The 21549-nt window shown below is 44.5% G+C and overlaps 3 protein-coding genes and 1 long non-coding RNA gene across 11 annotated transcripts in view; 2 read left to right on the forward strand and 2 right to left on the reverse strand.

The window, feature by feature from the left end:
* Positions 1–721: 721 nt before the first annotated feature.
* On the reverse strand, positions 722–2987 carry GPR160 (G protein-coupled receptor 160). 2 transcript variants are annotated; one of them, XM_015871980.2, is made up of 2 exons: positions 2823–2987; positions 722–2044 (listed from the first exon to the last, which is right to left on the reverse strand). In XM_015871980.2, exon 2 carries the CDS (start codon positions 1987–1989, stop codon positions 970–972), a length of 1020 nt encoding a protein of 339 aa, XP_015727466.1. In that variant the 5' UTR covers positions 1990–2044; positions 2823–2987; the 3' UTR covers positions 722–969. The 2 variants fall into 2 exon arrangements, with proteins under 2 accessions (XP_015727466.1, XP_015727465.1); XM_015871979.2 differs by lacking the exon at positions 2823–2987 and adding an exon at positions 2389–2703.
* Positions 2988–5879: 2892 nt separating this feature from the next.
* Positions 5880–19206, reverse strand: SEC62 (SEC62 homolog, preprotein translocation factor). The gene is made up of 8 exons (XM_015872030.2): positions 19088–19206; positions 13893–14001; positions 13571–13676; positions 10887–11091; positions 9726–9818; positions 8637–8697; positions 8053–8172; positions 5880–7492 (listed from the first exon to the last, which is right to left on the reverse strand). The coding sequence occupies exons 1-8, from the start codon at positions 19121–19123 to the stop codon at positions 7026–7028; spliced, it is 1197 nt and encodes a 398-aa protein (XP_015727516.1). The 5' UTR covers positions 19124–19206; the 3' UTR covers positions 5880–7025.
* LOC107318343 lies at positions 7465–13944 on the forward strand. 2 transcript variants are annotated; one of them, XR_001557322.2, is made up of 3 exons: positions 7465–7554; positions 8772–8938; positions 13845–13944. It is a non-coding gene; the product is annotated as an uncharacterized LOC107318343 (long non-coding RNA). The 2 variants fall into 2 exon arrangements; XR_001557321.1 differs by lacking the exon at positions 7465–7554 and adding an exon at positions 8170–8257.
* A 401-nt stretch (positions 19207–19607) lies between the features above and the next one.
* LRRC31 (leucine rich repeat containing 31) overlaps positions 19608–21549 on the forward strand; it is a 29587-nt gene continuing 27645 nt past the window's right edge. For 4 of the 6 annotated variants that reach the window (XM_015871986.2, XM_032446622.1, XM_032446619.1 and 1 more), the window contains exons 1-2: positions 19608–19761; positions 20273–20603. The gene's annotated coding sequence lies outside the window, so the exon portion shown is untranslated. Of the gene's footprint in view, positions 19762–20272; positions 20604–21549 lie in introns of those variants that run through there. The other 2 variants (XM_032446618.1, XM_032446620.1) reach the window with 2 other exon arrangements.

Here is a 21549-nt window from a genome sequence, read left to right on the forward strand (position 1 = left end):
AAGCCTGAACAGGATTTCCCTTATTGCACTAGAAATGCTTTAGCAAATTTAACTACTTCAATGTCTCTAGTCCAACCTATTCTTTAACCTTTGTCATGTACTCATGTAACCTCATAACTTTATACACTTACAGGAGTGTATAAGCTACCAGAACTGGTTTAGTGGCTTGTGGTAGCAATGGTAATGGGAGGACAGTTGGACTTGATGATCTTGTGGGTCGCTTCCAACCTTGTGATTCTCTGATACTTTGCATCTGATCAGTACAGGAGGTCTAGTCCAACTGTTCATATTAAGTGTTTGTATTTCTTTTTCATTAAAGCTCTTACTGCTGTGATTACAATTAAATAATGTTTAATGTGCACACACATACCTTAGAGGAACAGCAACAAGGAAATAATGAAACGCTGCCTTTCTCGTAGCTGTGACAATATCCATCTTGCAATAGTTTCTGTAAACCAAGTTTATAATTCTGATGGAGGTATGGCCTCAATTAAGAGGCTGCATTCCTCATTAACCATGAAAAAACCTTAAACTAACAAAAACTTTAACAAGAAAATACACTTAAAAATAAAAGCACAGCAGTTTGAACTTGACAGTTGGTCACCTTGATGTAACTGATAAAAAAGGGCTTCAGCCTATTAAAAACTGATGTATTTTATACTATAAAACCTGAGATTGTTCAATTTAAAACAATTGTAAACTTGTAGTAATAAACACCAGCTTTAACCAAGAACTTATTTTATGTAAATAGTGGTCTTCTCTTAAGTACTCTGAAATGGGAATAAAGCCCAGTGTAGAAGCATTGCAGCATCCCACGTTCTGGTGCGTTGTTCCTTACTGCACTCATAAATGTTAGATTTTCTTCCTGTGGATTGTAGATCTGGAGATGCTTCCTTGAGTTCTCTATAAGGACATGGTCACAACATCAAAGTACATGCAGCCCTATCAGTCTCTTCAGTCAGCAGCTCGTTAACAGATGACAATTACTGTGCCTGGCTTTTCAGCTGGCTCTGTGTTTTCATTGTCAAATGGCATAAAGCAGAATTTCCAGCTGACAAATGGATCTGTAGACCACGTCTCCTCTGTCAATTCAACATCGTGACATCGAAACCAGTACGCTACTGCAATAAGAAAGCTGTTGATGAAGTACAGCCAAGGGACGTTCATCTCCATGTAGGCTGGAACCCAAGCACCAAGAAACAAGATGATAAACTGGAGAAGAACAAAAGGTGCCCAAGAACCAAGAAAACAGATGAGGAGTCTGGTCAGAAGCTGCCGCCTGAAACAAGTGCTGTTGTTGTTGGGCACGTAGGAGAACAGCAGAACGGACTGGTTGGCAAAGGAGGCAACCCTCATGGACAGCAGCATGGTGATCAATTCCCTCCAGCAGACCATGAGAGCTATGCCTATGAGAACCAGCATGGCAACCGAGACAGAGTAGCTCTGCACGCTGACAAAGAGAGGGCACTGATAAGGAGAGAAATGGTTCTGAATTTCTAGTTCTTCATAGATAGCGGGAACTTTCAAAATACAAAAAAATACAGAGATCCATATAAAAACCACAATAAAAATGTAAAATAATCTTCGACCTCTTCGGGGGATTTGAGAGGTTTGGGTTATATTCATGTAATAATCCAGACCTGCCACGAGATACACCGGGTAATGCAAAGTGCCGTAAGTGAGTGAAATGATCTGAGTAAACAGGCAAATGTGGTACGTGGTGAATCTGACACCCCAGAGCGCAAAGTCCTCCAAGTAGAGGATGACAGCGATATTCAGCAGCAGGATGAAATCAAGAAGTGCCAGCGAGACGCAAAAATACCCCATAAAACTAACTTTGACTTTCTTGTGCTTAACTTGCAGCATGAAGAGATCCAGGCACACCTTCCCAAGCATGACCAGAAGCAGCATGCAGCTCGTCTCCAGGGGCCGGCGGAGCTGGGGCTGCTGGTACCGACTGGAGCAGTTCTCACAGAGCAGAGCAGCCATCCTCCCAATGGTAAGAAGCAGCACATTAAGTATCACAGGGCGCGGTGCATCATGTCTGGAAAGGAAAAAATACAAGGTTGATGGTGTTTCTTCCCCATTGGAAGCATGGTGGTCTTTCTGTTGGGCTGGATATATCAGAACTCCTTCATATTGTCGAGAAATTACATAATCACACAGAGTAGAAACTGTGCAACACGTGGGATGCGTCACATTATGGTCCCCCATAGAATCCATATGGAAGTGAGACTGTGGGAATAGCAGCACTACACGCCCTCCCAGTTGCTGCTTTTCCCCTTCAAGTTGGTGTAAGTTTTCTTATAACGGCTCTTCCCACTTGTTTGTTCTGTAAATGAACGCAGGAGGGATGGCAGGATATCAGCAGAAACTAGGCACGCTTGCTTCTCTCTTTGCTGCAGAAACAGGCTGTTGTTTCCGCAGCTCTTAGAACCGCAGACAAAAGCAAAGCACTAAATCTTTCCCCTTTCATTTTCGCTGTTCTGTGGGGCTGCTGACTGCGGCTTTGCTCGTTTCCTCCTTTCCCAACGCTTCTCCCTTTTCTCTCGGGTAAAAGTGGAAGAGAGGAAAGTCTGAACTGAAACAGCGAGTACAGCCAGCACTCAGCGCTCCGAGCCGGCCCTGCGGCCGCCGTGCGGGCAGAGCAGCGGGCCCGGCTCCGGGAACGAACGTGTCGGTAACGAACGTGCCGGTAACGAACGTGCCGGTAACGCTCCTCCGCCCTCTGCCGTTCCCCTCCCACGCTCCCACCGCGTTCCCCCCGTGCCGTGGCGGTGGCCGTGCGGGGCCGCCCCGCACGCTGCCCGACCAGCACCCACCTGCTGCTGCCGGCTCTCCGCGCTGCTGCCCGGCCGGGACGTCCCCCGTTAAGGCGTGTCGGGGTGCGGCCCCGCCGCCCGATGGAGGAATCCCCGCCCGACCCGTCTCCTCGCTGGGGATTCCCTCCCCGTAAGGACGCGCTTGGAGCACGGGAAGGAGAGCTGAATGTTTGGGAGCGATCTGGATGTGATGTCGTACCCAATTCAACTTAGGTCTGAACATCGGGGTGGCTGTGTGCTTAGTGTGTTTGGTGTCCATTGAGAGGGAAGCGTTTTTAATTGCCTTTCTTGCAGGCTAAATCAGTGCTGGGTCTGTCCGTGTTTGGTCTGTGTGTACAAAGTGCCACTTGGCTGCTGAGACCTTCTGAGAGCAGCTTCAGGTGCTCTGGAATTTGTTGTGCTGATAAAGGTGTCAGCACAGCCCCATGCATCAACAGCGCCCTGCAAGCTTTCTGAGCAGGCTCCATGTGGCCCATAGGCTCACACAGACCCTTGCAGTGCAGCTCTCTTGTTGGAAGGAGGCATTGGAAGCCGCTTTTGCAGCTTTAATTTTAAATCTAACTTGATCCACTTCTGACAGAAACAGAAAGGAGAGAGCCTGGATGCAGCCAGCGCCCTTCTCAATGGTCAGTGCAGTGCTCTGCTCTCTGCTCCACCTGTGATGGAGCTCAGCACTTCAGCTCTGTGCCTTACTTAAGTTCCTCCTTGCAGTGGTGTTTCTGCTCCTTCTGTTTCATTCTCAGCCTGACTGAGGGCCGGGAGGTTCCCTTGGGACAAGGGCAGATGTGGAACACGAGCACAAGTTCTTAACCTGTGTTCATCACATCATGGTAATGATTCCTGGTAGTCAGCCCCCATCTTTGCTTTTCCTCAATTCATCTCAGCCTTGTGTCTTTCAAGAAATCCTACACTGACATCTGGGATGCCTCAAGCCACATGGGAACTGGGAGATCAAACGTATATCTATGGGTTTTGCTTTCATGTGAGGGCAAAGGTGTAGTTATGAACTCCTGGAGAAGTTATTATGAGAAATTCCAAAGATTTGGGCTCTGACTTAATTTGGTGCTGAATGGCCGTAAGAGCTGTGAGCAGGGCTGACAGAGACCAGGTGCAGATGTGGAGATGGGTGCCCATCTGATAGAGCCTTTCCTGCATGCTTCTCCTTTCCTGGATATGCCCGTAGCTGGGTGTTACCTGGCAGAACAGGTTTAATGCCTTAATTATCACATGATTTGTCAGCACAGGGCCAGCAATTTGAGTTTTGCAATGACCTGATGAGCATGTGGTTGTGCTCTTGCTGTTCCTGAAATGTCACCTCTCAGAGGGACAGGAGGCCGTTTATGAAGATTGTAATAGAGGAATTAACTAAGAAATGTGTGATAAGGGACAGCTGCTGCTTCTTAATGAAGAAAGTACTTGACTGGTGTCCCATTTACAGGGTGTTTCCATGTATTGAAGAGCACAGTATTTATAAGCACAGACAGTGTGCATTCCTTCTTTATCGGCCTGAGTTTTGCATCTCTGAAGAATTAAGGAGACAGGGTTAGTGATGGATTCTACCTGTTCCATGTATTTCAGTCTATATCTAAAGCATGATCCGTATCAACTGAGTACTGTTATCTCGCTCTTCACTTGCATTTACACTATGTGCGTTGTGCTGTCGCTAAGTCTAACTCATCTCCCAAGTCCTTTATCATAAGACAGTTATTTTTGTGCCTGGTCATTATTTTCACATAAGAAATACACATGGCAAAATGAATGCTCACTGTGTCAGCCAATGAGTAATGGACTCTTTGTGGACACAATCGGATCAGGAAATGTGCCTTTTGTTTTCCTGCACCTGTTGCTGTACTACAAATAAAATCAGCCAATGTTTTATTAAATAAAATGAGAAGCCCTAATGAAATTGTACCAGCCATTACCAGGAAGTCTATTGAAAACATTCAGCAGCTGCTCGGCCTGAGTTTGTTTGCACTGATAAGGCTGTTTTGTCCCACTCCTGATGTGCAAAGCAGAGAAGCCGCAGTGCAGCCCTGGTGTGCAGCAGAGCCTTGGTGCGTTTCGTATCTCTCCACTCAAATTCCTTTTTAAAGTATTTGATGTTGGTGCTTCTGATGCCAACTGAGAGGTCTGAATATGACTTTGCATTACTTTTACATACACGTGCAAAAAAATCAGACAAACTTATTTCAGCTCCTGTTGGCAGCAGCAGGACTCCAACACAATGAACTGCAGGGATATCTTCAGCAGAAAGACAACTTTATAGCTCTGCTCTTGCAGGGCAAACAGTAAGTTAGCTAGTTATCAGGCTGCAGCACTGGCTCTTAAGGTCAGATGTACTGTGAATGAGAGGCAGCCAGCTGAAGATTCTCGCACAGAAAGGGCTGCAGTTCTGTTCTCAACTCTGGATGTGAGGATGTGAAATGCGAGCACAAAGAAAACTAGCACCTGTATGAGCAAAGCATAAAGAGCATCCTCAAATGGCTGCTGAAATGAGTGGAATGGATGTTAACTGAGACCTTTAACATCATGTAACGTTCATCTCAGTAAGGTAATAAAGGCAGTGACAGGTCTTTGTTAGTTATTTTAATCAGTTCTAATGTACAAGTGTCCAGAAGTCAAACTATTTCTATAATGGGCCCTTCAATTTTTATGTTATATTCGTTTAAAAGTGGTCCAATTTATCTGTTTTTTTACAGAGCAAATATCCGGATTTAAGGAACGAGTGACGCTGTATCCAACAAGTTTCAATCCACCCATTAAGATGTATTTGCACAAAAATAGGTATCTTCATCCAAAATGCTAATGCTGGAAGGAAGGGGAAGCAATTCAGGACTGAAAAAAGTGCCGAGTAAGTAAAATTAAGATAAGATTACCCTTATATTCTGTGAGTTGGTTCAGGAAACAGTCAGATCTACAGCTCCAGCTTAAGTGATACTAAGGAGTGATGCCAGGTTTAAACTTGTTACATGTTTAGTTAACCAAACATACAGCATAGCCTCCAAACATCCAATGAATAAGGGATGCGTAAGAGAAACTGCACAAACTACTTCAAGATATTTATAAACAAATGATTTATCATCTCTTCATATTAGCTTTGATTATCTATATTTCTGAACAAGCGAATACTCTCCCGGCTCTTCTGTTTAAAAAGTATTCCAGTTCCAGAAAATAGAAAGTTTTAACATTAAGGCATACATACAGCTGTGTTGTTTGCTTTCATTTAATAAGGATCAATTTACTCATACTCAAATACATGGAATGTTGGCACAAAACTAAAGCTCTTGTTGAACAGCTACTGATCATACACAAATATTTCGTGAGGTCCTCTTGACTTGCATTTTCTCTGATAGACACACCACAAAATGGCTTTATTCATACAAACTGAACGCTGGATCAAATCTCTAAATAATAAGTAGCAGATAAAGTAAATGGTTTGCTTTATTTGTAAATTATGTACAGAATACATTTTTTTTTTTTTTTTAATTACGATGGAGCAGGAGAAAGAAAACAGCCATTACTTCCAATTGCTGCTTCCTTCACCTGCTGGAGATGACGTCTTTCTCTGAACCAGATGTACAAAACCAGTTTGGATTTCCTAAGTTGCTGGCATATAGTCTGGAGAAACAGAGAACACTGCAGCCAAATTCAGCGCTACCAGCTCTTATATTTTCAGCAAAATACTTCTGCTAAAACTACTTTTCTTTAGGAAAGTTTTCACAGTCTTTTGAAAAGAAAAAAAAAAAAATCAAGAAACATATCAAGAAAGCTGTGGGCTAAGAAGGGCTTTATCTAACTAGCTATCAAATGAGTACAACTAGGAATAGTCTGAGATTTGGTCATTCAACTTTTTACCTGTTTTACAAAAGGAAGTCTGAGAAGCAGAACTAATTGACCAGTGATGCAAGTACCAGAAAGCTGCGGTTTTCAATGTTTGAGGACGATCTGGGCAATCTATTAATCAAGAGAAAACTTGTCAGGTTGATAAAACTTCTGTAAATGTATATTAATGATTAACATAGTACCAAGTAATCAAGTTAATGGTTAAAAAAAAAAATAAAATGAAGGAACTAGATATAAAACTGTTTGGTAATGTGTATATTTCAGCAAACAAAGATGCTACTGTATGGTCTATGTTTTGGTGATCAGCCAACAAAGAAAATCCAACCCTTTGCACATACTTAGTCCCACAAGCACAGCCAGTTATGACTTCTCGTGTGAAGGCCTACTTTCGGTATCTTCTTCCTCTTCCTCTTCACAATCCCCTTCATCTGTTTGCTGTTCAAGTTCCTCTTTTGTGATCATTTCAAAGTCGTTTCCATTTCCACTACTGTGCTGGGACCTGTCATCTTCACGCCTGTCACTGTCTGTGTCTGAATGCCGCTCTCCTCCTGAGCCTTCCGTTCCCGAGTTCCTCGTTGCTTCCGTTTTCCCGTCTTCTTCTTCCTTCTTCTCACTATCTGATTTCTCCTCACTGTCATATTTTTGCTGCTTTTTGGATTCTGATTTTTCCTCTTTCTTTAAGTCTGCTTTTGGTCCTTTGTATTCGTGTGTGTACAGGGGCCTGAAGGAGTCAATGAATCCCACATCTGCTGTAAGGTTTGGCAGGAACCAAAAGTGATGCCTTCCTCCGGTGATGAGCCAGATAATCAGGAAAAGGATGCAGCGAGCTGTATTAAAACAGTGTGAAGATTTGTTATGATAGAATTCACAACGTACAACGATGTCTAGTGTAAGTCATACTAACATCCACACAGAGCCACAACAGCAACAGGCTTAGGGAAAAGTCTTTTAGTTTTGTTACTAACCCCTTCCCCCAGCAATCATGTCATCTGTGATTTACCTCTTCGTGCTTTCAAATCCTGGTTATATCATTCTTACTCCAGCATCTATTTTTAATGCTCTGGCTTTGGTTTTGCTTTTGCATGGGCTTCTCGGTTCTTTTTGTGTTTGGTTTTAAAATGAGGAATTAAAATCTCCACTATACAGAAAAACACAAATAGGCCACACAAAGTGGAGATTTCTTAATTCTGCAGCACAACTCTGACACCCTGTGGCCACCAGGGAAATACAGATGCAGAATCAATCAGTCTGGCTGCTGAGCTGCTAAGAACAAATTAACCAGATGGGACTGAGAGATTCCCACACCTCAGACAGTGCCTAAATGTATGACATGTTTCTGCTCTTCTATATTTCACCTACTGAGGAAATGAAGGTTACTGACACTTACCAACAGCAAGAAGAAGAATACTGGCTACAAAACAGCCTGCACCTACGCTGAGGTAATATACACCAACACGCATTTCTGCTGGCCAAAGTGGAAACAGAGTTGCAGCTATAACGGCAATCACTAAATAGAAAGATAAGAAGAATGAGAAACATAATTAGCTCTTCCTGACATAAAAATGAAGGTTCTCGGCTTACTGCTATTCAAGGTACTGGGTTAGCAATGTATGAGTTAGATAATACTGTTTTATGCCTTGACTGAAACCTTTCCTAGTCCCACTGCTGCTTTCATTATGGGTAGACAGACAGGTGTTATTTAAACTGCTCACAGCCTTGTGCAAATTCCAACAGTTTCTAAAGCATGTCTCAGCTGTGTCCTCTTCTGTATTTTTTATTTTATTTGCATGTATCCTCCCTCCATCCCGAGATCAAACTTCACATAATGTGACTGCTGACAAATCATGCTAAAATGGAACAAAAAAAGGTTTTGTCTGGGAAGAAGATATAAATTTCTCCAAGGAGAGATACTCCTGTTTGGTTAATGTGGCTGCATTTATGGTGTGCTTGCCAATGGCTGCTCTTACTTACCAAGAACGAGTCCCATGGCAAATGTTTTAAAGTGAACAGGGTCATAGATCCACACATACACCTATAACAGAAATAATGACACTTGGAAAAAAAAGCTCTGACACAGGATTTTTTTTTCCTCACTTAAATTCTTAGTGCTACCTCAGTGCACTGAACAAACAGCACTTCAGTCAGTACCAAAGGAAGGCAAGGGGTACCGGAGGAAGCATTGCATTTTGAATAGCACTTGAAACAGAGGAACTGCCAGAAGAGACAAACAGCCAAGGGGCTGCATGCCTGCATGCCCATACTGATTGCCTCAGGTATGTACTGATCATAATCTGAGCCTGGGGGCCGGAGCCAAATGCACTGTGCAGTGCAGCGGCTGTGGAGAGGTTCCTGCTGGGAGGGAATGCATTTCTGGGCTAGTTAAGAAAAACATGGGAAGTTTCAAAATGTTGAAGAATTCTTTCATGAAATAAGTCATTACCTGGATTGCTTTACAGCTCATGTGAATGTTCCTACAGTAAAACTGACAAAGAAATGCAAGATTCAGAGTATTACTGAATCAAGGTGGTTGTTGGTGTATTTCTGCTTGTTTTTCCATTACACATCTGTATTGCTCAGCATGAAGCACAGACGAGTTTTGTAAAAATAAAAAGATTTCTCCAGCTGAACCAGAGTTGTTCAGCCTTAGGAAAGACGCTCCCTGGTAGAGTTTTCTGAACGAGTACAACTGTTTTCACAGTTACAATTCAAAGCAGCAGCCAAGTACTGTCAAGCAGGATCCCTCAGCAGAAGAGCTGATGCAAAGTACCAGCAGGTCACCTCAGAAGAGGCAATAAGACTAACACAGTGATGCAACATGAAGTGTTTAATGTTCTGCTTCACTTCGTGGCCTAAAACACAAACCTCTGGGAATTCTGCTTTCTATTAGACATAGGATCTCTAATCTCCTTGAAGATTGCTAAAATTTGATGCTGCAAATTATCATTATTCTTATATCATTATTTCTTCCATTAACAGGACAATAGAGAGCCTGTGGATTATGGTATATTATCTGACAATAATGCACTGACATTAGATTTACAAAGTACCCATAAATCTTACCTCATTTCCATCCAAGAAAACTTGGTCTTCATGTGGCTCGAGCTTAAATTTCCTCTTAGTTTCCTTTTTTTTTGGTGTTCCTGGGGTCTCATCCTGAGGACAAACATAAACTATACATAAAAAGCACACACAGGCTTTCAGATCTCGTGCCTCCCTCTTCCCTGCCTCCTGTCTCCTTTCTCTTTGCTAGAATTAACTTTCTAATTTTTGCCCTCTGTTAAGTTATTGTCCACTGGCTTTTATACCAGCTACTAAAATATCAGTTTGATAATTAATGATTAAAGATTAACATTTAATAATGCAACACTTCAGATAACAGGGAACTGGAGAAGTTCATAACTTTCAGTATCAGCACTTTAAGGTATCTCGAGTTAGGTAGCCTTATTCTGGCTTCTTCATTTAGATTGCCAGCAAGTTTGTTTTGTTCATACTTCCCTCATTGGCCATGTAACTTTCTTCTGAGATCCGGACCTTTGCACAGGCAGACTACGCCTTTAGTTGTGTGCCATTACCTCACTTCAGAGTGTTGGAGCTGGATTAACTTGTGAGGCTATCCTACCAACTCCCACTGGATTCAACCACTGAGCACATAACAAAACACACCTCTCTTCATCGAGTGTCAACTACAAAGAGAGTAAATGAAAGGTCTATGAAAATTAAGCACTGTGTAGATTACCGACAGATCTCCCTTACACCAACATGGCCCACCACTACAGAACTATTCGCAAGCACCAAATATCACATCCCAAGCTTTCTTACCACCAAACATGGCAAAAATGCTCATTTGTTTCACATGTGCAGCTGCACTGCCTTGAGATGTCAGGTCACACACACACACACGTCAATCTGCTACAGAACACTTGCACAAAGCATCAGTGCCCACTGAAGCTGAACAGAAGCAGTTTTTTATTAACTCAGCCCACGTTACAAGATGATGAGGTACACAGAGACACAAATGAAGTGTCTGCTTTGATCCGAATCAGAACTGGAACTCCAAAATGTAAAAAGGTGCATTTTAGAGATTAAGACTGGCAAAAGAAGAGGGAAAAAAAAAGCACCTCATCCTTTGGAACAAGCAACCAAATGTTTAAGCCACGTAATCTTCACAACACTGTATTCCCTGCTGACAGGTTTGTCTCTTTTCTCAAAGACCTCGCTTACCTTCTTACACTCTTCTTTTTCACCATCCTTTTTCTTTTCTTTCTCCTTCTTGGTTTTTTCATCTTTGCTGCTTTCCTTCTTGCTTTTCTTCTCCTCTTCTTTCCCACTCTCAGCTTTTCCTTTTTCCTTTTCTTTCTTTGTGTCCTTGTCAGGTTTCATTTTCATCACTTTTAATGCTCGATGAAAGAACTGCTTTTTCAGGAGTCTTAAAATGAAAGAAGTTAAACGACATACTTAAGTGTCACTGAAATAATCATTGCTTACATGCAATTAAATTAATGGCTACCAGTCTAGATTACCTATCGAAGATAATCATAAGATAAAGCAAAACTGAATGAAAGAGAACACCACCATGAACTACCACGTCTCATCTCTTGGCTCTGTTTTTTCACCTGTTTAAAACTTAACAAAACTCATACTCTTCTGCAGCTGAATTTTGAACAGATATAAAAGAATACACGAGATGTAGGAAAGAGAAAACACCACCAAGCCAATTTAATTAGCTTGTAATTAATTAATTAACTTGTGCAAGCATTCCAGTCATGTCAGCTACAAACATACCTTACAGCATGAACATACTCAGCTGGCTGGGCCAAAGGAGGTGGTCTCGAAGTTGTCACCAACAGGTAATGTCCACAAAAGGACCATACCCAAATTCCATGCAGGAAGAACAGAACACTGCTCTTCAGACTGAGGGCAAGCAGTGATGTACGAGATCCAAGGGCCAATTCACCTCAAAAAAGCCTGGCCTTATACATCAGATTGATTACATTTGTACTTGGTTTCCTTCATCTCTTGCTGCAGATCAAGTCCTTATGCTGGACTGCTTGTTAAATTAGGTAAACTGACTGCCCTGAGCAGTGGCAGCTCCCCCAGCTTTATCATTCAGCATGATGCTGTGTGTACAGAACATCCCTTTGGCCATTTGGGTCAGCTGTGCTGGCTGTGTCACCTCCCAGCTCCTTGTGCACCCCCAGTTCCTCACTGGCAGGGCAGCATAAGAAGCTGAAATGTCCTTGGCTCTGTGCAGCACTGCTCTGCAATAACTAAAACATCAGGGTGTTTTCAGCATAATTCTCATCTTCAATCCACAACACAGCACCATACCAGCTACTATCATCTCTATCCCAGACAAAACCAGGACATGGGAATATTTAAATAGGAAAAAAAAAACAGTCAACAACAGCAAAAAGAAACCTTCCTTCAGACCATTGTTGATGTAGTTTCTAGCAGCACAGAGTCACTTTATTGGGAGCAACTATTTTCTTCACTGCTGTATCCTCAGGTACTGAGCAGCCCACAGGTATGGCCTTCAGGGCAGCTCTTTCCCAACCTCTCAGCTCTCTTTAGATCTGCTGAATGCAGCATTATTGCTGTAGTGTGTATTGCTGTGTGTATACCTGTGCCAAATACCCCCACTGGGAAAACCTCCTGAGCTAAGATCAATATGTTAAGTGCACCGGGAGACCTTACGCACTGGAGCAGTATAATGAATTCAGATAGTAAAGTGTTTTAAATATGGAGCTATTCAATGCAGTTGACACAGGATGAGGGAGCAGAACCTGATCCTTGTTTTCTGTTGGACAGGACAGGCAAAACAATCACAACAGCTACACCAAGAGAGTTAAGGCACTTGCTTTTAATATGAATAAGTGCCTAAACAGCCTTATCCTGAAGGGACCACAGGGTAATGTTAAAAACTCTGAGAGCAGTTTTAATGGCCAAAGGTGGTCTTATCATTATCAGTGATTCAGGAGTCTGCAAGAGAAACCGAGTTGCAGCCATGGTACAGTGCCCAGCGGATCGTAAGTGCAACAAGTGACACTGGTGGCAAAAAGCAGAGAGCAGGGGGTCAAATTCATTTCATTTGCACACTGTGTAGGCATTCATTACACTGCTGGGCCTGAAGGACTTATCCAGCTGCTGTCTCACCTGAGGCTCTAGTTATCAAAGGACAAATGTACAGGCACTTATCTCAGTCCAGAGATTCTTGAAAGGAAGACTTATTTTTCTGCTTGTATTAAAAAAGTGTTTGTATTTTTCTACATTTGCTTCAAAAAGTCAGCACAGGGATTAAAGTTCACTGAACCAGCTCTGCCTCAGCCCTAGAGCTGAGGGCAGAATCTCACCTTGCTGGATGGCTACGTAAAAGAGGCCCCAAGAACAGTCAGAGCATTCGCCATAATCTTAATTTCAAAGTGGCTTTTGCAGAGCTCGTCAAGACGCAGCCCCAAAAAAGGGCAGAAGAGTCAGAATACGCTGTTCATCTAAACAAAGCACTCTGAGTACTCCAAGTGACAGAGACATACCACACGAGAGGCGTAACAAGAACCTCAAAGTTCTGCTTTTGCCATCATGGCAGACAGAGGGAGGAGATGTGAGAAATCTGATCCTGCCTACTTAAAATAACTGCAGAATTTAGGAAAACTTGCTGCGCCAAACAGCTTAATGAAAGCATGAGAGAGTTCTGGGAACAAAGATGATGACACTAAGTTGTGTCTATTTCTTATCTTACACCCTCAAACACAGCAATAAAATACAGTCTTTATTTTTCCATAGTAACACAAATGTCTTAAGAGCATGCGGACTCCTTTCATCAAAGGAGCCTCAGCAAAAGTGGTTCTGAGTAACTCAGACATCTTGACAACTACACTCATGATTCAAATGGATCAATTAGTTCATACCTGTTGCAGTAATCAACCACAGACTCTCGAGTTGTAAATAAAGCTTCCTCTCCTTTCTTGGCCTTTGCCCACTTTGAATCCAGGAGGCAATCCACAGCTTTTGAGGCTAGAGGGAAAAGTGGGGGAAAAAATCCCCAACCATTAATCATTTATTTTATCATCATCATTAATTTTACAGTTATCAAATGCCTAGATAAGTTTTCAGAACCGTACCGTAAGACCAAGACTTACTAGATAAAGCACTAACAATGAAAACAAAATCCCTCCTCCCCAGGCAGTGTTGGTGGAAGAAGTACCATTCTCTGGTTAAAAGGAACCCTACCAATGAAGTAATCCACTCGGTGGCCCATCATGTTGGTGGATTTTGTCGGGCAGTTGAACCGTAAGTATTTAGCAACAGCCTTCTCTTCTTTGAATGGCTCACCCACCTCCTGCAACAGCAAAGGTACAAAATTAATACGGGTTTAAACAATTAGAAAACACTCATTTGGGCTCAAAAATATCAGAAAAGGCAACATCCTCATCTTGTGGTAGTGATCCAGAGGTGATGGCTGTGAACTCATTTAGCAGCTGTAGAAAGGGCACGTTAGAGGAGGGACTAAGAAGCTCGTAATGAGCACCCAGCAAATGGGAAGCTGGTTAGGGGGCTGGATGAAAGCAGCGGTGAAGCTGAGAGCGAAGGAAACCAACAGAGGGGAATTGGTATGTATGAAATGACAGCAACACAGGTGTATCGACAGAACACAAAGCAGCTCAACTGTTGTGTGAAGGAGGGGGGAAAACCACATTGAAAAGTAGAAATGTTTCTGCAGAAGTTTTCAGCTCCACTGCATGACTAGAGAATGACAAACTTCAGAGCAGCACTGAGGAGGGTCTGTCCATCTCTGTCCATCTCGGTGCTAGAACAGCCCTACACAGCATGGCATGAAGCACACGGAACTTCCAAACGTGCACGTTGGGAAAAAGGAGCCCTGAGAAATGGAAATGCAAAGACGAGCAGATGCTGCTATGCCAAAGCAAAAACTTCAGGCAGTGCGAGCTGTTAATTTTCAACAGATTGCACAGCTAACTCTCAAAGTCAGCTGGTTAATTAATGACCTTCCTAGCAGAGATCCCTGCCTCTCCTATTCTTTTGTGGGAACATAACACTGGTTCAACAGACCTCCACGTTACCACTACCTCCACTTCATCCTTTCTCTGTGATTTTACAAGTCAGTATTAAACATCAGGCAGCTCGTGGGAGGTTTGGGTTGGATCTTAGGAGGAAGTTTTTCACCCAGAGGGTGGTGATGCACTGGAACATGTTGCCCAGTGAGGCTGTGGATGCCCCATCCCTGCAGGCATTCAAGGCCAGGCTGGATGTGGCTCTGGGCAGCCTGGGCTGCTGGTTGGTGACCCTGCACACAGCAGGGGGTTGGAACTGGGTGAGCACTGTGGGCCTTTGCAACCCAGGCCATTCTATGATTCCATGACTATTCACCAATGGCAGTGCACATACACACATTAATTGATGTGCAGTGGTTTGATGTCCCTGTTCATGGTACAGTTGTAGCAGTAATTGTACTTCACCAATTACCAATTTTAGTCCTACACCAGATCTGAGTTAATAGCAACAAAATAAATTGCCGGGCACTTAAAGAAAATGAATGAGTGTGTGTCATGCTCAGTGCACAGAGCACCCCAAAGTGCCACGGATACTAATGACTAAATGCAGCTACTGCCCTTCAGAATAATGCTTTTCTAATAGTACCTACCACCTCGGTACTCTTACACCGACCACTCATAGTGCAAACGTTATTCATTCTAACAGCCTGTAAAACAGCCAGAGAAGATACAGATATTGACAGCACTTATCTCCTGCCAGCACTGCACATGTTGCTCCGCACTGGAATTGCTGGTATCCCAAGCACAAGTTTTGAGCAATGCAGTTCAACTGATCTTCACATTCAGATGTATCAACAGCCAACCACCACCAGGCTACTTCACCTCCCCATGCACTTAGAAAAGGATCGTATGGATTAATCAGGGGGCAGTCTGAAACCAATGATAAAGCTTTAAAACAGATGAGATGGTCTTAAAAAGCACATGAAAACTTGCTGCTATTTCAGGTTTGCTTTTTACTGGAAAGACAGACAGATTCAAGAACCATTTCAAGCGATGTGCAAGGTCCTCCCAGTTAATATTCTACCATCAGACTTTCCAGTCAGTGAAAAACAGGACACTGCAATGCTCCCAAATCCTTCTGCAGGAGGTTTTATTTTAGACCTTCACCATCCAGTTTAATTTTACGTACTGAAAACTCAGGGGAAGTTGCGATCCCTGATAATTCACACACCCTGGAAGAACGCCATTCAAAATAAAACCCAACCAAACTTCTTATCTATCCAGACAGAAGAATTTCAGCTACAGGAGGGTGGGAGGAGCAGTGCTCAGCCTGCCTGCTTACTGCTAAATGCACTGCAGAACTGAGGCAGTTTTAGGAGTAACCCTCAAGCATTCCTATCAAAACTGTGTCCTACAGGAATCCACAAATCGGGTCGGAGACTTTCAAAGTGAATGGAAAGCATTAACCAAATTCACTTTTTTCCATTATCTCCCAATTCAAAGCATAGCACGGTGCCTTCCAAACGGCCTTCAATACACAGCTGTAGCTCCCAACTTAATTAAACCTCTAATTGGGACCGAAACAAAAGAGGCCTGTGTAACACTAAAAATCAGAACATCTGAACTGAGCTATGAAAACCACTGTAGGCAGAGCTGCTTTCTGCCTTTCATCTCTACCCAAGTCTGACTTATTCAGGTTCTCCTGGCACCGTTCAGTGAAGGCCAAAAGACACAACCGTGGTTTGAAATTTCACTCATCTTTTTCTGCTCTGCATCACAGGCACAACCCGAGACCGGAGGATTTCTTTCACAATAGAAACAAGGCTTCTGGAAAATCAGAACAGAGTAAACGATGATTATCACAGCACAAGTTGCTTCATGTGCACACGAAAATTACAAGGATTTATGCTGCTTTGTTTTAAAGGGGCCATGAAAACTCCTTGATTTCAGTGATACAAATGTTTTCTTACTTCCCTTTGCTCCTAAACCTGAGAGCTGTGGTTTTCAGAGCCTTGTTTTTGATGTAAGCTTTCTGCAGCCTACATTCCTTTGGTCCATGGCCAGCACCATGTATGAAATACACGCAGCATAGGAAGTGCTGACTCTAAACTCATCACTAAGAGCCGAGATCCAAATCTGCACAGACGTCTTCCAGACTTTTCTTCACACTTACACTGCAGCAGGTGCAATGAATTCCCACTGGCTTGAATGCTTGGGTGAACTCCACTAAGGAACTATCACCATTTCAACCAGCTTAGGAAAGCGAATCCAACATCAGCATCTCAGAAGGTGCCGAGTGCATCAGACTCTTGGGACCCTACCAGGATTTGTGATAAGAAAACCAACAAACAGGCCAGTTGCAATGCCATTTGTGTGCACTGTCGCCTCAGAAGATCCCTTACATTTGTTCACAAAACCCAAACCCACAGGAAGCAGCAATGCAGCTGTTGCACATCTTTCTTCCAGCAGAGCCAAATCAAGACACAACAACAGGGTAGGGCTGTTCATCCCGATTTCTACCTGTCCATCAGCAGGAGAATCTCAAAGCATGAATCCAGACATCGATTTGCAGCTGAGACATTTGCCAAATCGCGGCCTTAAGCAGTTTCCTCTATTTATAAAAGCGGTATTTATACACATCAGCATTTCTAGAGCAGAGGGCAGGGCGTAAGATGCTACACAAGTGCTATTAATCGCAGCACAAACACAGCTCCACATGGGCAGAATAAAACCATGCGCGGTGGAATCTGGCCAATGTAATTAAACCTTAATGCCTGCTTAACAATCAAACTGCAAACCTGCCAAAGCGCCACACGTTACCCAGCCTGTCAAAGAAACCGACTGAGGATGTTGTGTTTAAGTCAGCGCTGTGGGACCAACTGCTTTTCCCAAGAGATGAAATAGCTTTTATTGGGTTATTGAAGTAAAAGGCATTCAGAGGCACCCCGCTTCTTTCAAGGGGTATCTGTCTGAACGCACTCATTTCTCTCCTGCATATCTGTGTTAATTACAGTTAAATTACTGCCAGGAGTGACGCTGGGATCTTTACCTATGAGATGTCTTCATTCAGACTTTGGATGTTGAGATCTCTGTGACTTCTGTAACTTGCTGCCAGAGGAAGAGCCTGAGCTACACAATACAGATGAGGCAATGCATTTGGTGTTATAGAACGCAATTTCATAACAAATCCTTCCTGCTACTACTTCCGATGGGAAGCACATCAAGCGGAGCTATCCTGAAATGTGTTAATCACACAGAGACCACGGCGAGAAAGCTCAAAAAGCTTACTAAGAAAACTAAGCCAGAAAAATACATATTGCTTTATTCACTCTGCCCAATTAAGAGCACCCTCTGGGCATTCAATGGCCGCCTTTGTTCATTGTTTGGCCTCCCCGCTGTTGTTGACATACACTGGGAAACTACCAAGAAGCAACAGACATTTATCGTTCTATCACAACTTCAGGCCACAATCTAAAACCACGTTAACGCAGATGCAATTAGTAACAAATCTATTGCTCACGGGCTGGGAGTGAGCTTGTGCTTAAGCCCAGAGCCCTGGGTGTTACACGTGGCATCTGATTGCGTTTGGCTAGTTATGATGGATGGGCAACTGGATTAAAGAGCAAAAAGGAACCAGTGCTGTACTGACACAGCTCTGCCTTCTTAGTGAGAGGGAGGTGGATGAGGAGAGCCTGGATGGAGGCCGGGCACAGGGATGAGGTACAGAGTTTATGTCTGTTGGAGTTTATGTCTGTTGGACGGCGCTCTGGTTCCTATCACAACTATTATCTCTGCTTACAGCACAGCAATAAACCCTAAACAAACATTACCGAATGTGGGGGTTAACACCAGAGGGCTGTGACAGTCGTTATAGTAACCGATGCTGTCAGCAGCACAACACCTGCACTGCACACTGCAGGAACAGCCCCATCCTGTACAGTGTGAGCACCGGGCAGCCCCTGGGGCACCATCACACATTGCCTCGGCATCCTAATACAGCCCGATGCTGATTAAGCCCACACTTAGACACAGCCAAGTGTGTATTATAAAGCATAAGTTTCCTTTCCCCGCTGCATCGCTTCCTTCGGGTTGGGGCACGTCGGCGCCGAGTCGCAGACCCCCCCCACCCCAGCTCACAGCGCTGAGCGAAGGGCCGGGGCCGCACCACACGCGGGGCTGAACCAGAACGAGCCCGGCTCCTGCTGGGCTCCGACCGACAGCGCCGAGCACAGCGGCACGGCCGGGCCAAGCAGCCCGAGCTGAGCACGGAGCCGCCGGCCCACAGCGATGCGCGGGGAGACCGCGGGACCGGGGAAACCCAGAGCCCGCCCGACTGGAGCAGCCGGTCTGCACGGCGGGAGAAGGGGGCTGCGGGCCGGGAAGGAGCAAGGGAGAGGGGGGAGGCTCGGCTACCTGGATCCGCTTCCTGTGCCGCCGCCGCTCCGCCATGTTGTCCCCGTCTGCTCCGCGGTGACGTGGGCCGGGAGGCGGCGGAGCATCGCGAGAGGCGGCGGGAGGAGGAGGAGGAGGAGGAGGAAGGGAGGCCGCGCCCCTCGGGCACGGGAGGCGGCGGGGGCTGAGCCGGGGCTGCGGGACGGGACGGTGCCGTGTGTCCGCAGCGCCATCGCTGCACCATGTTGTGCCTCCATCCCTCAGGGCTGCTCCTTCCCTCTGGATAACGATGTGCAGCACCTCGTTACCGGCCTTGCTGAGGACACGGGGAAATGGTTTTAAGTTAAAAGAGGGAAGATTTAGGTTGGATGTTAGGGCGAAGTTCTTCACTAGGAGAGTGGTTAGGGCCTGGAACAGGCTGCCCAGTGAGGTTGTGGATGCCCCGTCCTTGGAGGTGTTCAAGGCCAGGTTGGACGGGGCCATGGGCAACCTGATCTAGTAAAGGTGTATGTTTGGTGGCCCTGCCAGGCAGGGGGTTGGAACTACATGATCCTTGAGGTCCCTTCCAACCCGGGTCATTCTGTGATCTGTGTGATTCTGTGAGGTGCCTCCTGTGTGTGGCACTTTGGATGGAAAAGCAGACGCGGAGCTGTACCGCCCTGCCCGGCCCTGTGCAGCTCTGTGGTGAAAACGAGGTAATTAAAAGCCCGACATCACTTCCAGTATTTGCCCTGTGTCACCAGTGCTTTTTCTGGTACACCATCAGTGCTTCCCGGTGCTGTTGCTGGGCAGAACAGTTACACAAGTTACAAATTAAGCCGTCTGACTGCAGAACCAACTATAAAAAGTACAGTTGGAGAGAGAAAATGACAAACACGCAGCATTGAGGGCTTTATGGTGACAATAAAACAACCTCCTGTTACCTGTGGGCAAAATATGTTTAGTCAAAAGTATGTTTATAAATAAAGGCAGTCAGCTTAACAGTTATTTGGTGTGCTTAACTTACAGTGATGTACAAGCACATCTGATGGTGAAGCTTTCTTGCAGGGAGGCTTCCAGCCACTAATCATAGCAGCCTGCCATTGGTGCTGAAGCACGGCTTGGCACCCAGAGCACACAGGTGTTACTGATAGGACACCAGCACAGGAAGATGCTGGCTTCCAGAAAGGCAAATTGGGCTTAATCTCCTTTTTGTGTTCTTCACAGAGCTTTTAATTCATCTGGAGCTTGAGGAACAGGAGCGGTTCTGAGGACAGCTGGGCATTGAGCTGCATGTTGGCGCAGCACAGTGAGCACAGTGTCCACCTCAAGCAGATCTTTGGAAAGCACCAAGGACAGAAGGTGACACAGGCAATGTATCCTCCAGTATGAGGCACTGAGTTACTGCCATTTTGAACACACGTCCTGTCAAGACTGAATCTTGTGTGGAACAAGTTCCTTTGTAGTCACAAATAGAGCCAGAGAACGAAGGAGAAGCAAGTGGCAAAGTCTCAAGAAAACCAGGCAATGGAAGAGAAGGAACCTGCTTGCATTTAAGGTTAGTGCACCTGTTAACTGTGGGGCAGGTTGGAAAAGGAGGATTTCAGAACCATGCAATGTGTTCACAGCCTCTTGAGCGACAACTGCCATTTCTGTTGGAGTGAGGTTTCAGAATCATGGCCACTTGAATTGCTGTTGTTAAGGATATTGCATACAAGTGGTTTCCTTCTTCAACTGAAGCAAAACCCACAGCGTTTCATTAGCTTCTTTAGTCTCTTCTTTACTCTGTGTGATCTAATATGGCAATAATAATACCAGAAGTGCAAATCTACATGTTGGCAACAGAATTATGTCCCAAATAGTCCTTTGAGTCGCACTGCCTTCTGCAATGCAGAAATTGAGGTATCACAAAGTCTGACAAAATATCTGTTCTGCAGAACAAACCATTTGCTTGTATGAAATTGATCCATTGGGGCCATTATTAATCCTTCTGGCTTTGAGGGAAGAGACGGGAGAACACAAATCAGTTACTGCAGCTGTTATGTTGACAGGCAGGAAGGCAGGCAGGGGGAAGGTCAAGACAGACAGGAGGGAAGAGCTGTTATAGAGGGAGTCAAGAAGGATGAAGGAATTCTGTCACAGTATATCTGGAGCATTTTCATAGTGCACATGTGATAACGTGCTGGAGGTCATTCTGGATTGACCTCCTGTCTTATCCAGCCAGCTTCAGCATTGGTTATGGATTCAAAGTGTAAAGGATACGTGCCTTGTAATGTACAGCAACATATACTTTCAAGGCAGGTTTAGCTAGCGTCCACCCACAAACACAAGCCATTACTCAGAAGCACGACACAGTGTAGACGTATCCTGACTCGCCTCCATCTCAGCAGTTTATAAATGTTGAGTTAGCCATTTAGCTTTTAATTGAACAGAGCAACAAATATTGGTCAGAATTATCTTCAGAGTTTTCTTTCACTAAGATTCTTGTTAAATACTTCCACTCT

The sequence above is a fragment of the Coturnix japonica genome, chromosome 9 (assembly GCF_001577835.2).
Source record: "Coturnix japonica isolate 7356 chromosome 9, Coturnix japonica 2.1, whole genome shotgun sequence".
In the NCBI taxonomy this organism is placed as follows: domain Eukaryota; kingdom Metazoa; phylum Chordata; class Aves; order Galliformes; family Phasianidae; genus Coturnix; species Coturnix japonica.